This window comes from Malus domestica, chromosome 10, assembly GCF_042453785.1.
Source record: "Malus domestica chromosome 10, GDT2T_hap1".
NCBI classification, from domain to species: domain Eukaryota; kingdom Viridiplantae; phylum Streptophyta; class Magnoliopsida; order Rosales; family Rosaceae; genus Malus; species Malus domestica.
The window spans coordinates 23,921,109-23,938,125 of NC_091670.1; the positions used below are offsets into that span (position 1 = coordinate 23,921,109).

A 17,017-nucleotide genomic window follows, 5' to 3' on the forward strand; every position below is an offset into this window, starting at 1 on the left:
GACACATCATCCACATAGTATAACCCTCTCCTCTTAGTACCACGCCCAATTATCGCCAGAGTCTGGATATCCTGAAGTAGGCAAAAAGTGGGAAACATTAACACAATACAATCTAATTGCTCAGTAACTTGACTAATAGACAGTAAATGATTGGACAATGACGGAACAAGTAGTGCATTGTGAATAGACAAAGATGGAGTAAGGGAAATAGAACCAGCTCTCGTGACATGAGCAATATCACCATTGGTTGTGATGACATCCTCTTTAGAAGGTGACGTCGTATGATAAAATAATGATGCGTCGTAAGTCATATGATCTGTAGCTCCAGAGTCAATTATCCAACCAATATCCCTCTTGGTAGACAATATTAAAACAATACTGATTTTACCTGAGTCTTTCGAGTTTTCATTCATTGAAATCTAGTTGATGAGAGATAATAATGGACCAGAGTCATCAACTTTGGATGTTGCTTCCAAGACCCGGCCTGCTGATTGGGCTTCTGCCGTGACTAGATGTGACACATTGGGCCTCGGTTGGCCTGCTGTGACAGCTGCAATGCCGCTGCTACCTGCCTTGTCTTGTTGGGCTTTAGGCCCAATGTGGCCGCCTACATTTGCTGTCATCCCCTGTCAAGTAGCTGCCACACGGACCTGACCCGAGGTACGTTTATTCCCCTTAGCTTTTAATTCTTTCTTCCTTTCCCAGTACCATTCTGGGTAACCATGAATTTCAAAACAGGTTTCCTCCGTGTGTCGGGTTCCATTATAGTGATTGCAATGGAGTTTATCTTTATCAATATCCTCCTGCGTACGTGATGACCGAGAGTTTCCAAAGGATGGTGAACGATAACTTTGCACTTTAGTTGCCATAGCCATAGAAGGTCATGCCGTGATGCTCTTTGTTCCCATCATAGTGGCCTGCCTCTGAGCTTCGCGTCGTACTAGATTAAAACATTCCTCGATTCCAGGGATAGGCTTTATCCTTAGAATCTCACTTCGTACTTGATCGAAACCACTGTCTAACCCAGCAAGAAAATCGTACACCCTATCCTTCGCAATTTCCTCTTTACGAGTTCTCAAATCTGCTCCACAAACCATACGAAGAGGACGTCTTTTGTCAAGATCTTGCCATACACCCTTTAATTCAGTGAAGTACAGATTAACTGGGTGACCATCTTGTCTTGTCCGTGTAGCCTTACATCGGAGTTCATAATATTGTGACTCATCAGAACCATCATAGAACATCTGGGTGACACTCTCCCAAATATCTTTTGCTGTGGGTAGGTCGATAAAGAGACCAAGTAGATGTGGTTCCATAGTTTTTAAGAACCATCCTCTCACAATAGCATCTTTAGTTGACCACTTCTCTCACAATAGCATCTTCAGTTGACCACTTTGCATATCCCGGATCATCTTCCTCGACCATCGGAATTTTCCCTGTTAGATACCCTAGCTTGCCGAGCCCTGAAGCATGAACCTCCATCATCTTCGACCATACTTTAAAGTTCGAGTCACTCAACCGATACCTTAAAGGAATGGCATTGATGTTGGTAGATTCGCCTTGGTTGGACACGGTATGCACGGGAATCAAGCTTGCCTTATGTTCTTCAGCCATCACACAACTTTTTAGAATGGGTTTTAATTAGATTTTCGCAGGCTTTGATGTTTACAAAGGCTGCAATTCAATTTGGTTGTTTCTAACACAGTCTGAGATTCAAACCATGAGAGAGTTTTACTGGGTTTTTGTGATTGTCAAAGGCAGGCCGAACCTGCTCTTGATACCAAGATAGTATTCTAGGGTTTTCATGAATATGTTTTTTTCTTTTTTTCATCTCACATAGAGGAATATATATATACTTATACAATCCCCTACCATCTAGGAAGTAAATATCCTAAATATATTAGGATATCAATTACATACTCAAAATATCCCTACATTCCTTATTCAAAATATAGACTCACGGCAACAATTATTTCAACGAAATTGAAACGTGAAACCTCATATGATTTAAAGGGCATGGTTGGAATTGAAACGTGAAACCTCATATTATTTCAAGAATGACGCTTTTCGGCCCCTTCAACTTCGTGCTTTCAAGAATAAATCTCCTAGAGAAGGATAAACAGGGTTGTCAGAAAGGGTGGTAGGTTATGCTGGAGGCATTCCACCTGCTCTTGAAATTTTGGGTTCCTTATTCCTTCCATGTGAGAACGAACAAGAGTGGGAAGATGTATTGAGCACACTGAAAAAATTTGCCCGCAAGGAGATTCGGGATGGGTTCAAAATAAGCTATGATCGGTTAGATGAAAATGAGCAGGAGATATTTCTTGATATAGCATGCTTTTACAAAGGGAATCATATTCAAGATGTAAAAAAGATGGTAGATTTTGGTCAAATGCGTGGTGGAAAGAGGGAAGATAATGGCCAAACGCATGGTGGATCAAGTGCAGCACATGGAATTAGAGTTCTCTATGATGCGTCTCTCATATCGATTGATTTAGAAAGGGAAACCATAGAGATGCATTATTTGGTACAAGAAATGGGTTGGGCAATTGTTCGCGAACAATGTATTATAGAACCCGGAAATTGCAGTAGGTTGTTCATTGCTGAGAATATCTATCATTTATTGAAAAATAAAGAGATAAAAAAATACCGTGTACTTGTGTTGACCCTAGAAACTACAAAGCCTACGTGGCGCGCAGGCCGAGTAATCTATAAGCTAACTACGTCCTTCGGTGAATGCGGGGCGTGCCAACTCGTCGGCCGAGCTCGGCCGAGGAGTAAATTTGTTGATGTTGCGTTGGATCGCGCTACTGACTTCTGCGTCTTGCGATTGCGGCCGAGAAAGGAACACGTCTCGGCCTCTTGGGCTCTCGAACCTGAAGACAAGGTTACTATTCTTACGAAGTTCAATATCAAATTCGGCTTTCAATGTGCCGAATGTAATAACTGTAACACCTCACTTTGCCGAGAAGGTTGATGAGATGACCTCGACCAATAAGGATTTAGAAACCCTTCTCGACCGAGACTTGGATAGGTAATTAATCGTTCTCGCCGCAGTGCTGTTGATGCCAACGGAAGGTACTGCGAGACCGACTGACTCTATGGTGACAGAGCTATCTATGTCGACTTAAGATATCACCGGTTGCTTCCACAGTGCTGTTGATGCCAACGGAAGATGTGTCAGCGAAAAAGGAAAAAGAAAAATCACAAGTTGTGAGAATTTGCACAGGGCAATTTTGTATTCATTTGCAGGGCTTTGAATGATGTGCAACCTCTTCTATTTATAGCAATGGCCCCCCCCAAGGTCGAGTTAAAAACCTACTCGGACTAGGTTTTCTTCCCCTGATCAGCATCAACTCGACCAGTCCTACCTTCACTAGGACTGTGAACTTAGTCCTTTAACTGAGCCGGATTCGTTTCCGGGTTCTGCCGAGACTCCTTATTGCACTAGGATTCGACCTCTTGCGTTATGACCTAGCCGACCTAGGTTTGGAGGCCCACGTACTGAACGATCCATGGTATTCTTGTCGCAAGGCCTTCCGGGCCGAGAATGACCCTACACTCGGCCCAAAACTGTTATTTTGGGCCCAAACATTGCCCCCTCGCTTCTGAGGTCCTCGGCCTGAATTCTTTGGCCGAGTTTCGGCCTTGAAGAAGTGAATCTACCACTCAGAACCCTAATGCCCAAGTTCCAAGGTGCACTTATTGAACATGATTGCACGATCTTGATTCTGTTAACCGAACTCGCCACGTGGCGTCCTCTAACACGACCAATCCCAATAATGACGTCCAAGGCGTGCGGCTGCCTGAACCGTCTTGCCATTATGACCACTATCTCAATCCGCGAGCCACTTCTTCAAGTCGTGAGCCCACTTGTCATCGTGCAGGCGTCGAAACGTCTTCCGCCATTAATTTCGCCGTCACACGTAATCGTGCGCCCCCAACATCTGAGACCTTCGGTCTTTTCAACTGCATTTCCCAAATGTTCATCATGATCATCGATTCTTTCGGTCGATTTTGCCCCTTTGTTTTGAATTTCAAACGGTTACCCTTCCTGCCAAAAGCCTATAAATACTGAAAATCTCTCATTCGCACTTTACGCTCCCAAAACTTTCTGAAAACTCTTGCTCTTATTCTCCAGTACATTTCTTTTTCTAGGTCTTCGTCCTCAAATCCCCCAACCCAGAAAACCCTTTTCCGCCGTGCTTTCTTCTTACAATGGCGTCCTTCATCTCCAAGCTTTCCAGGGAATGTGACCAGCATCAGAAGATTCTTGATCGGAGCTCGATCAAGACTATACGGTTTGAAAGTGACATGAGCACCGTCCACCAAATCTTGGGTCCTCTCTTCAAGGCTACAATACTGCCGACCATTACTGGCCTTCTCCAGGAGCAGTGCCTAACACCCTTGCTACAAGGGTTTGAATGGTCGAGATGGGATGCGGCGAAACCCCAAGGCTCCTGGCCCTCGACGACCACATCCTGGGCAGCCTAGGTTGTTCGAATGGAACGGCTCTTCGGCGAGCAATGGAAAGCCCTCGGTATCTACGACGACATCCTCCTCTCGTCAATGGATGTCGTTCACGACAAGGAGCTTATCCTAGCCGCCTTGTGCTTCTGGTGCTCGGCCACCAACACCCTGGTTCTTCCTCTTGGTCCCATCGGTCCCACCATCCTTGATGTCACCGCCATTCTGGGGACTTCGGCAACCGGGATCCCTATCGACGCGGCCCTCTCTGGGCACCCGTCTAATATTGACCTGAAGACGCTTTTTGATCGACGAGCCTTCGAGGCCTTGAACCGTGACGGTCAAATCCCGTCGAAAGAAGACATCCAGAAGCTCAACAAGAACTTCTTTAATTACAATACCCTCTATCTTCACTTCGCCGGCCGAGGAGAGGAGGACCTACGAGAGGGAGAGCATGAAGTCTTCCTCTTTTATTGGTACAACAAGTACATTTGTTGTACCAAGTCAAACAAATGCTTGGTCGAGAATATGCCGGTAGCCGAGGCCCTGGCCAGTGGTCACGTCCTGGCACTGAGCTCCAACATTCTCGCCCATCTCTTCCGCTGCCTGGCCGAGGCGACCCTCCACAAAATCGATCCACACCAGAATGGTCCCCTCTGGGTCTTCCAACTCTCGTTACAAGTTTACTTCGCCTCCCTTCGGCCGGCCATAGCTGACTTCTCACCAACGGAGGCGCTTGGGCCTCAGCTGGCCTCTCGACCGACACCTCCCCATCAACCCGAAGAGGTATTTCGGTACCTCTTCGCTCTCGACGACTTCTCCAACGACGAGTTCCTGATATGTCGTCGTCGAGACTATCCTTCCTCCATCAGGCTGCCTACCTCTACGTGGGGCGCGGAGGAGGACGCCGATCTCCGTCAGACCTGGGGGTCGTTTGTGCTTGCTCGCGACCTCCCCCTCGGCTGCGATGGGAAACGGTCGGGTTGGGAAGTATATCATCCGAACTTCCTTGCCCGACAGCTCGGCTATCTTCAGGGCTGCCCCGTCCCCCTTCTCTCCTCCCGGACAGTCCTAAGCCGTGGACGTGAACCTCGTTCTTCGGAGAAGGAATGTAAAACTGCCGCAAGAGAGTTCCAAGAGTACTGCCAAAAATTCCGCCTTCGACCGGCCACCCCAGAAACCCATTGCACTGACACCTTCGGTGAGTGGTGGGAAAATTACACCCAGGAGTTCTTTGGTGCTCCGGTCGAATAGGTGCTGAACAAACTCTTCGGTGACCGACCTAAGAAGGCCTCGGCCCCCCAAACTCAAGGTAATTGTTCATTTCTCCTCTTTTCCTTCAACCTTGCATATTGATTTGCCTTACTGAATTCTTTTTATCTTCTCAGGTAGTCGGCCTTCGAGAAAAACGGAGGCTGTTGCCGCGGCCACGGTCGAGAAAAAATCGGCCGTGGTTAAAAGGGATAAGGCTGCTGGTCGGGCCGTGCTGACCAAACGCCCTCGCCAAGAGGCCGAGTCGGTCGTCGAACCTCCACCGCCTGCCAAGCGGGTAAAACAGCTGGCAAAGAAGGGCGCACGGGAGATCCACGTCATCTCCAGCCAAACTACAGGGGCGACGACTCCCAGTGTTTCCCCTTTTCCTGCCGTTGTTCAACCCTCGGTCGAGAAACAGCCCGCCCCGGCCGCAGCGACAGTTCGAACGCAGCCTATCTCTGGGACTGGTACACCAGTTGTGCCTCCCTCCGTCGAGGAAACACTCGCTCCAAAAAAGGTGGTTTCTACGACCGAGGGAACAGCCCCTGGAAATCCAAAACCCTTGGTCTTCATTCTGGAAGAGAGTGAGGGGAGCGACGAGGTCCCGTTGGCAGATCGTCCTCACTTTCGTCGGCAACCTCTCCCAAGGTCTGAGATTGTGGTTCAAGCCGGCCCCTCCACGGCTGATCGTGGCAAGCGCCCGATCGAGGAACCGACAGTGGTGGCCGAACCCCTCGCTCCTTCTCAGGACCAGGATGTCCCTGCCTCTTCCGAGATGGCTGCTCCGGTCGGCCCATCTGCAGCCGACCGTGGCAAACGCCCGCTCGAGGAACCCGAGGCAACGGCGGAATCGCCCGTTCATCCCCAAGACCAGGGCTTCCATATTCTTCCACAAGAGGTTACCTCGGCCTTCGTAAGTACCTTCGACCATCTTTCCTTGATTGCTTTTTTTTTCTAGAATTCTAAACGAGGAAAATACTAAATGTCAGGTGCCTGTACATTCTTTTCACCGATAATTCTACGCGCCGAAGGGCGTTATCTACATTTCTTGGCCGCCTCAGTGGCCATCAAACGTAGATAATCTCCATCGGCCGCGTGAACTGAGAAGCAATCTGAGACACTGGGCTAGGCCATTAAGTTCTTTAAGTTCGAGCAACGATCCTGGAGACATGGCCGAGGTCTCCTCTCGGCAGGTTAAAAAAAACACAAAACCTTCTTGCTATTCTTGTCATGACTTCTTTTAAACTTAACCTGATTTGTACGTGCAGGCTTCATGGGAGGTCGAATTCAAAGCCCTACTCTCCAGCACAACTGCAGAGTCCGGTCATTCGGCTGCTACAACTGAAGCTGCCGATCCAAGCGCCCTTACCCAGTTGCGAGAAGTCTTGTCGCTTTCAACATCGCAAGTACTTGAGCGCAACGGTCTTGATCTGCTCGGCGTATGCCTGAACGACCTTGGAGCCGACGGTCGCCTGAGCGGAGATGCCATAGTTCGGGCATCGTCTGCCTTGGAGCGTGTTCGGGAGACATTTAGTATCTTCCAGACCGCTCTAAAGGCCGAACAGGACCTGCAAGCCGCCACGGCCATTCAAGACACCATCCGTCCGAAAATCGATGATCTTCGTGCAAAAGGGGAAGCGTTAGCCGAGCTTGACCGTCAGATGGCCGAACTAGCAAAACGTCGGTCGGCCATTGCCTCCGAGCTTGCTAAAGACTTCGAGTCAGGCGGCAAGGATCGCCTAACTGAGTATGCGGCAACCAAAAAACGGGTCGAGCAGCTGAAGCTGGACAAAAAGAATCGGCAGGCCGAAGTTATCATGGCCGACGTGCGGTGGTTGGAATTGAAGGCCCTGCTCAGCACTCTTCTACCGTCTTCTCCTTGAATGATTTTGAATGTAAACCAATCGACCTACCCATTTTGTAAATGCTTATCAATCTTAATGGACTGGTTTTCTATTCCCGCATTTTCCATGTGACCGGATAGTATTTCTTCAAAAACTTCCCATTGATTGGTAATCTGTGAACTACACCGGTTCGGTCTTTAAGATGATACGCCCATTTTCTGTATACTTTATGCACAATGAACGGCCCTTCCCAATTCGGCGACCACTTGCCGAACCTAGGGTCTTTTAGTCCTACAGGCAACACCGTTTGCCACACTAATTCACCCTCGCCGAATGTTTTCTGTCGCACCTTTTGATTATAGGCCCGCTCGGCAATCTGTTTTTGTGCCACCAATAAGTTATAAGCGTCAAGTCGCGCTTCTTCCAAATCTTCTAGTTCCTGTCTCATGGACTGATTATATTCGGCGCTAAACAAACTACTTTGTTCAATTAATCGCAACAAATTTATGCTCAACTCGACTGGTAGCACTGCATCGTGTCCGTAGGTTAATGCGTACGGGGTTGTCGCAGTCGCCGACCGGGGCGACGTTCGGTATGCCCACAATGCTTCGTTCAACTTCAAATGCCATATGCCAGGCCTTTCTTTTATTATTTTTTCGAGGATGCCTATCAACACTTTATTACTTGCCTCGGCCTGCCCATTCGCCTGTGGATAATACGGTGTGGACTGTTCCAGCCGAATTTTCAAATTTGCCGTGTATTCTTTAAACCTTTCGGCTGTGAAGATTGTTCCATTGTCGGTTATGATCGTTTCCGGTACATCGAACCGGGTCACAATGTGTTCCTCCACGAAGTCGCAAACCTCTTTAGATGTTAACTCGGCATATGATTTTGCTTCGACCCACTTAGTAAAGTAATCAGTTGCGACTATTATCCATGCATGCTTAGCAGCTCCAAAAGTCGGCGTGATTTTGCCGATTACGTCCATGGCCCATCCTCTAAACGGCCATGGCTTAATGACCGAATGTAGTGACTCGGCCGGGACCCTTTGTATAGGCCCATGGATTTGGCACTGTACGCATCCTCGTGCAAACTCGATACAATCTTTCAGTATTCTCGGCCAAAAATAGCCGTGTTGTCGGAGTAGCCATCGCATTTTCCGTCCGGATTGATGAGCTCCGCATACACTTTCATGAACCTCTGCGATCGCCCGAGCATTCTCTTGGGGGCCGAGGCATAGCAATAACAAACCATCTTCACCCTTTCGGTATAACTCGTTCTGGTACATGACATAGTTCGTGGCGTGGACCCGTGTCCTGCGACTATGTTTCCCGGTAGGATTGTCAAGGTACTGCATAATGGGTGTTCTCCAATCATCCGGTATCACCTCGGTTGTGCAAATCTCGACAGAGTCCTGCCGATCTAACAACGAAGGTAAGGACATAACCCTGGTGCGTATCACGTCGTCCCGTCGGAGAATTTGCTGGTTAACCAAGGCCGGGTATAACTGTCGTATCACTGGTATCTCTTGGCCTAGTTTGCCCCCCAGGAGTTATGCGCCGGAGGCAATTTGAGCCAATTCATCCGCGTCGGTATTATGACACCGGGAAATATGTTGAAATGTAATACCGTCGAAGGATTCGGCCAAATAGCTGGCGACCATATGGTAAGGTGCCAGGGTACAACTCATGCAACGAGCTCGGAGTCATCGAGGACGAGGGCGTGGGTTGCCCGCAGGTCATGGAAAATTCCAAGGCCGACGATTAGGGCTTCATATTCGGCCTGATTGTTGGTGCAGTCGAAGTCCAACTTAAGCGAAAAGAACCAGCGATCGTGATTCGGGGATTGAATAACAATTCCCATGCCCGCCGAAGATGACGTACTTGTTGGAAATGTGCCCTAAAGCCAATCATGTGATGATACTTTACGGACATTTCACATGTTAAACTAATCTAGTTTTACATATAAAGGGCATAAATTATTGTTTGAGCCGTCTCATATAAATGTTATATGCTTAAACGATAAAGTCCAAGGAATATGTGATTGGGAGAATGTAATCTAATGAAGTTAGATTCATGAGACCATTCTTTCGTAGACACATCCTAAATGTTCCTGATCATAGGATTGCCAATTGGGCGTTGACGGTCCGTTAAGATCAGTACGTACTATGTCTTCTCTCAGGGAGAGTGACTAGTCTCGAGTCATTGGTGTGTGTGACATCAAGACAAGTACGTAGGTGCTCAATAGAGAATGAGTACACTGAACGTGATCAACGAAGAGTTCTCATATTCCATGTCACATAAGAACTCATGGTTGGGATAATGCAAAGTAGTCCTTTGACCTGAGGCATCACAGTTGTCTTGTGGTTAAGTCCTTGATCTTTGATTATGTCAAAGTCACCCCCTCGGGGTGTCCACGGCATCGTTGGGGTTAAGCCACTTAGCTATGGAGACAAGTGAATGTGCAACAAGGGATCTCTAACCTTCAAACAGTTGAGGGAGAATACTCTATGATATGATTTGGAATCTCTGGCCAGAGTATGAATGAGATTAGGGAATGCGTTCCAAATCACATTCAAGGAAATCATATAAGCACACGAATCACATTGGATAGTAGACATGAATAAATAAACTATCATACCAAACAATGTGGTCAAGAGTATTAGATTAGAGAAGGACCGTATTGCATTTGTAATCCCAAACTGAATAGGTTCTCTATCCTCTTCTGATTAGCTTGGGTAACCATGATATGCTGCTAGGTGTCACTCATGGTTTGTGGAAGCCCTAAACGTGTGTAATCACTAAAGGGAGAATTGAAAATAGTTTCAATTCACAATCGATGTAAAATGGTTTTAATCGCCCACTACCTCGCTAAAAGGAACCTAATGGATCGCACACCATAAAAGGTGGAGATTGAAGATTAAACGGAAATGAGTAAGAATGATTAAATGGTTTAATCATTTATTTATGGCAAGGATTCATTAATATGTTAATTAATCAAACGAATAAGTTTGTTAAAGACTTCGGGATAGTTTTGGACCTTAAGGCCCAATGGGCTTCGAACGTCAAGCCCATTAACTTAAGTTGTATGACAATTTAATGAATGAAGATTCATTAAAGCCCAAAAGCCCAAAATCCCCTAAATGGCCGGCCATAGTGTGATGAATTAGGGTTTTGGTTATTTAGGTCACTTAAAGAAGTGACTATAAAAATGACTTTATAACTAAATATTCATTAAGTGATTAAGGGTTTATTTTGGGGAAAATTGGTGAGAATTGTCTCTCCATTTTCTCTCTAAAGAGGCCAACACCTTGGAGGGTACATCTAGCAATCCTACTACTCCAAGGTCACTCATTTCTTCTACAATCAAACCTTGGTGAAGAGACTTAGAGGTTCCCTATTTTGGGAACTTGGAGAAACCTATTTTTCCATCCAAATCCATGGATCTAAGAAGCAAGGAATGAAGGCCCTATCTCTTTGGGTGATTAGCCTTTGCTTATGCAAAGAGGAATCTACAAAGGTAATAATTTCAACTCACTTTGTTTTGAGTTGATTATTGGTTCACCAATCTACTAGGCTTTGAATTTCATGGTAATGTTTTGTTTTTGAGTGCATGCAAGCATGATTCCGCCTTTAATTGTTAATTGCATGCTATATGATGTTGCTCAAATGAACATGTTTTTCAAAATAAATCCTTCAAGTGGTATCAGAGCCTAGGTCTAGTAGTTGGTGAATCCTTTTGGGTTTTGTAGTTCATAAGTTTATGATTTAAAAGTTGTAATTGTTACAAGCTTTATTCTTGCTTCTTTGAATGTAAATTTTGTTTGAAAATTTGCCATCTCAAATGTTGTAGATGTAGTTCATATGAGCATGAATATTGGAGCTAAAATTTGGTGTCATGATTTTGGGGATTTTCGGCCAAATCCAAAGGGTGATTTTTTGGGTTCATGTTTGTCTTGTTAAAATGGTTTTAAGGTGACTTTTGGAACCCCTAAGTACCCTAGGATGTTAGCCTCATTTTGAATGATAAAAATTTGAGTTTTATTGCATGAAAACATTCATGGAGCTCTTATGGGTTTTCATGGATGTTCTTCATATGTTCTTGATGTTCTTGCCAAGAACACAAAGGTTTGTGTTTTGATTCAAAGTTTTGATTTATTTCATAAAGTTTATGATATATGTTTTTCAAATGATTTATCATGTATTTAAAGTGTTAAATATTTGTATAAATGATGATGGAAACATCAATCATCAAAACATATATTATTTTTATGAAAGTATTTAAAGTGTTAAATATTTGTATAAATGATGAAAGAAATATCAATCATCAAAACATATATTATTTTTATGAAAGGTGAAAGCACTACTTGATTGTTTTTGACAAAACTAATAAATCAAAACACCCACCACTCCTTTTTATCCCTAAAAACCGGCCACCCTAATAAAATAGGGTATTTTTGGGGCTTTTATGCAATTACATAAAGTTTTGATACTTTTGTGTATTTGTACTTTGACCCGAAAGTTTACGTTTTGACGTTAAGGCCTAAAAACGCTAAAGGACAAATTGTTTTGCTCCTTTAATGAAGTTTTTGAATTTATTTAAATTTTGGGTTCTAGTTGTATTTACATGAAGTAGTGACTTTTGTGTTTTTACAAAGTGACCCCAAAAGTTTATGTTTTCGCAATATGGCCCAAAAAGTTGTGGTTATTGCATGATGGCCCAAATAGGATGAGAACAAAATTGTTTTGTCTCTTTAAATGAGAATTGGATTTTCATTTTGTTTAGCTCCACTTAAATCAATTTTATGGATACAAAAACCAAATGAAAATGTTGCATTCAATTAATTAGTTAAAGCGTTAATTAATTAAAGGATGATTATGAACCTAAGCCTAATATAATTGAGCTATGTGAAAGGCGTTTCAAATTTGTTTGAACCATGGGAATGTGTAGATTAGATTTTGGTTGTAATTTGATTTGATCAAATGTTGTAAAAGGGCATAAGTCCTTCTTTACTTTAAGGTAATTTGTTTTATGCAAATGTTGTAATGAGCATAAGCTCATCCTTTACTTTGAAGTATTTCTTTCTTGCTTTATATGATATGCATGAAAATGAAGTAATTGGGTCCAACGCCCCTAAGACAACACGCCTTAATGTGATTAAACGCGTAACTAAAATCAATCTCCATCCCTAGACCGAGATTCAACACAAGGCTCGTGTTGAATCTAAACAAAGGTTCATAGTCATCCTAAGGCCCTAAGGCAACTATATAGTCCATCAAATGAATGCAAACCTTATGTTAGTAGTAACATATACTCTTGCTTTAAAAATCGTTTTAAAAGCATAGTGGGAGTATTATGTACAACTAAAACAATCATATGGACCAATAGTTGTAATAGGACCAAAATTGTTTTAATAGAGATTAAAATGTATATTGATATGTGATGAGACCTAAAACCCTCAACCAAACCAATATTAAGTTATAAGCGTGAGAGTGCTTTGAACACTCTTTCGTGGCCTTCCACCGTGGTAGGCTTCAATCGTGTGTGACTCATACACCGTATTCGTCCAATTCTGGGGTTGCAAAGTATGTGCTTACATTCAGGAGAAGCCTATACACATATGATGAAGTGAAAGGTAGGCAACTAGTGTGGCCAATATGGAGTTCTTCTGAGGCCATTCTTGAACCCCTACTTGAACTAGCATGGTGGGAATGACTTAACTAAGTGCAATGGTGCCAATATGGAGTTCTTCTGAGGCATCAGTCTCTAGAGGCCAAATGAGATGGGTACTTGCATTAGTTGCAAATGAGTAAGCGTACTCTCTCATTATTATTGTTGCTAGCCAATATGGAGTTCTTCTGAGGTGGGCTTGGTAATAGTGAGTCTCCCATAACCTACTAGGAGTTTCATCCAAAACTCTCGAATTCCAATGAGGGATATGGAATTTGCCAAAAATAGTGGGTGGTGCTATTTTGATTTAAAGACCCGAATCAAATGGCTTAAAATCAATCAATTTATATTCGTTATGTATTTGATTACCAATATATTTGCAAACGCTATCCAACACTTGACAAATAAAAGCCGAACGTTTAGTTTACGGACTTGGTACTACAAAACCATAGATTGTCTTTAATGGCTTGTAAAAGTACCAAAGTAAGTCTCATCCTCACAATCTTCCTATTGATAATGTATCATTAGAAGAATATGTTAGAAAAGGTCTATCATAAAGAGGACAACACTTTTAATGTCATAATTCTTCAATTACAAATTGTTGTATGAAGAAATAGGAGTTGCTTTGAACAACCCTTAATCAATGCAAACACTTAGTGCTTGTTTCTTTGTTACATGAACAAGGAACTTGAGAAGAAAGCACAAAGGCATGGACACTTTATGTGCCATGATTCTTCACTTACAATTTGTTGTGTGAAGAAATAAGAGTTGCCTTGTACAACTCTTTAAAGTTTGTAATTATGTTTAGAACATAATGGTTGGATGACAAAAATAGTCCATTAACATGGATTTATAATGATTTTGAATCATTAAGTGTTGAAGTGATAAAACCACTTAATGAGACGGAAACTAGGCAAGGACTTCACCTTTGTTTCCCTATCCTAATGGTTCACTAAGTTTATTGTAAACTATATAGTGAACAATAACCACATGCTCTCCAAAATGTTTGATGTGTATAACACAATTGAAAAAGGTTTCAAGAGAGATAGTGGGAGTTTAGGGACCATGACTAATGTAGTCAAAGGTGAAAGTCAAATAAAGAAGATAAATAACTCCAAGGGAACAAACTTTCTTTATGAAAGGATGGACATTGGAAGGGGTATTTGCAAGAAATGTCTTGCAAGTGTCAAGAACACACCTTTCGAAGGTGTTGTAAATTGTTCTTGAATAGTTCAAAACAGTTGGTTCTTCTACTTGAATGTATGATTCCGTATTAGTAACTATGTTTTACAAATCGTTGTAAAAGTGTGACTAATAAGAAGTAGAAGATATATGAGAGAAGAAAATGTGCTTCACATACGGAACGTGAATAAGATATAGATCTCTGCGAAAGCAGATAGTACTTACTTCCTCATATGAACTACCAAAGAAATTGGATTATAGTAATCTAATTGATTGTCTCTATAGTAGAGATGATATGGTAGTGTTAACTGTTTAGAATATAATGATGCTTAAAACCCAAAAGGTTGCAAGGTAGTGACTAATCCCAACTAAATTGTGATACCTCTAAAACATAAGTTACGAGTTGGTGAAACAAGGATGCTTTGGATCGTTAGATCCGGATCCAATACCTTCTTGTTAAAATTGTATAGAGGCGAAATGTTCGAATCTTTATTCTTTTGGAAAGAAGAAAGAATCACAAAGTTGTTGAGGTTAATTCACTTAGATGTTAGTGGCACTTGTCCACAACATAATACTACTCATGTTATATGACATTCACCGAAGATCACTCTCGGTTGGACTATAGTTTATTTTGAATAAACACAAGTCCGAATACTTTGCAAAAGGTTTCAAAGAATTCAAGAAATGTAAATAGATGAGTAAGATATCTAAAGTATTTACCTCCTTAGATTTGATCCAAGGAAAGGTAACACTTTAGATGAGTTTCCTTGAAAGATATCAAGGAAAATAGCATCATAAGATAATGTATTTCTCCATTAGGAGAAGAACGAACTCAAATAAGATTTAGTTCGTTAGATGTTATCTATTACCCATATATAGGATATATACTTCTAAAACAATATGATTGTCAATTAGAAGATCTTCCAAAATTTTCATAACTCCATAAGATGTAGTTGGAAAGAAAGACAAATCTTAAGCATGTTAAAGATTTGGGGTTGTGTGGTAACAAGCAATATTTGTTTGATAACAATCTTGTAGGATATCCTTAAATTAACTTTTGGATATCGCTTCTATAAACCAACTAACAAATGTTGTTTTGTTGGGTAGTTCATTGTAATTCTACAATGTGATTTGCCTAAAAGCAAATGAACGAGAGATAGAACTCGAAGAATGGGTTCTTTGAGAGACAAGAAAGTAATCAACAAATATAAAAACCTAGTTCCTATACCTCAAGCTCCAAGGTAGTCGATAAGGATTTATAAACCGTCTCAGTTGAATGGTTTTGAACTTTATGACTATGTCATAGAGTTGCACCTCTTAATTCGAAAGAAGTAAGAATGAAAATCCTTATGACTACACTGAGTGCATATACGATATATACTCAAGGAAATGGTAAAGTACCATTTGACTCGAAATAATGAAACCTTCATAGCTAATTGGTAGCTTAAGGTGACTACAATCAAAGAAAATGGTTGACTTTGAAGAAACCATCTTTGAGATAGTCTTAGTTTCAATTAATTCGAAGATTGCTAGCTACAACTAAATGGTGATTCAATAGTCTTGATAATATATGTCTAAAACTATGAATCACAAGACATGTAAGTTGTAGAGATCCATCCATCATGGATCTTAGCAAGTTAGTGGGAGCTATTTGCATTTTATGAGAAAAAGGATCAAATCGTTTGATTTCTCATAAAGAAGTAAATGAATCTTTTGTTTACTAGTTTTACAAAAGATTAGTGGGAGTTAATCATGTTCCTAAAAATTTAAATATATATGATATATTTATTTTGGAAATGAAAATAATACTTCTTCGTTAAAGTTATGACTTTAATACATTATATGAAGATAGAATGTATATGGGAGATATAGTCTATGTACATGGGATGGAAATCTATAATGATATATTTCATGATATAATTGGATTATATCAATCCCTAATAATAGACAATGGATGCTAGGAAGTTTCTCATATGATGATAAACTTCAATAAGAAGGACGATTCTAGTGAGACTAGCAAGTTGCCCTTCTCAAAGGGAACGTACCCTTTGACTCCCAAAGAAATAATGCGTAAATTGAATCCTTTATGCAGACGCAGAAAGGTGATTTATGTATGAAAAACATTGATATGAGTTGTACCTAGAACGGTACAAGATGATATCAGTGCAAGCCCAGGATCAGAACCATGGCAACTGTCAAGTGAGTCCTTAAGTATTTGAGAAATACTAAAGGATAAATTCCTCAAAGATCGAGGAAGAATCAAAGTGACGTAATGGAAGCGTAAATGTATTAGATTATGAATCTAATCCATCATTGGATGTTTCTTCATTATGAATGAAGAGATAAACAGATATCTCTTTATTATGACTAAAGAGATATTTGGATGGAAACATTAAAGTATGACTTTAGTGTGTTCCATTATGAATGCAAGATATATTGCCATATAGAAGTTTACAACAATGTTGTTTGGATGGGAAAGTTCATTTATGAACTCTCTATTCGGTTCCAACCAGAAAGTGTATGACACTAATGGGGCGATAGCTCAAGCCTGGGAATCAAGGTCTCATCAAGATCCGAACTCAAATGAGAGACTGAACCAC

At 42.0% G+C, this 17,017-nt stretch overlaps 1 protein-coding gene across 1 annotated transcript; it reads right to left on the reverse strand.

The window, feature by feature from the left end:
- Positions 1 to 881: 881 nt before the first annotated feature.
- LOC139188619 (uncharacterized) lies at positions 882 to 1,316 on the reverse strand. Its single transcript, XM_070806246.1, has one exon. It carries the CDS (start codon positions 1,314 to 1,316, stop codon positions 882 to 884), a length of 435 nt encoding a protein of 144 aa, XP_070662347.1.
- Between the last annotated feature and the right edge of the window lie 15,701 nt (positions 1,317 to 17,017).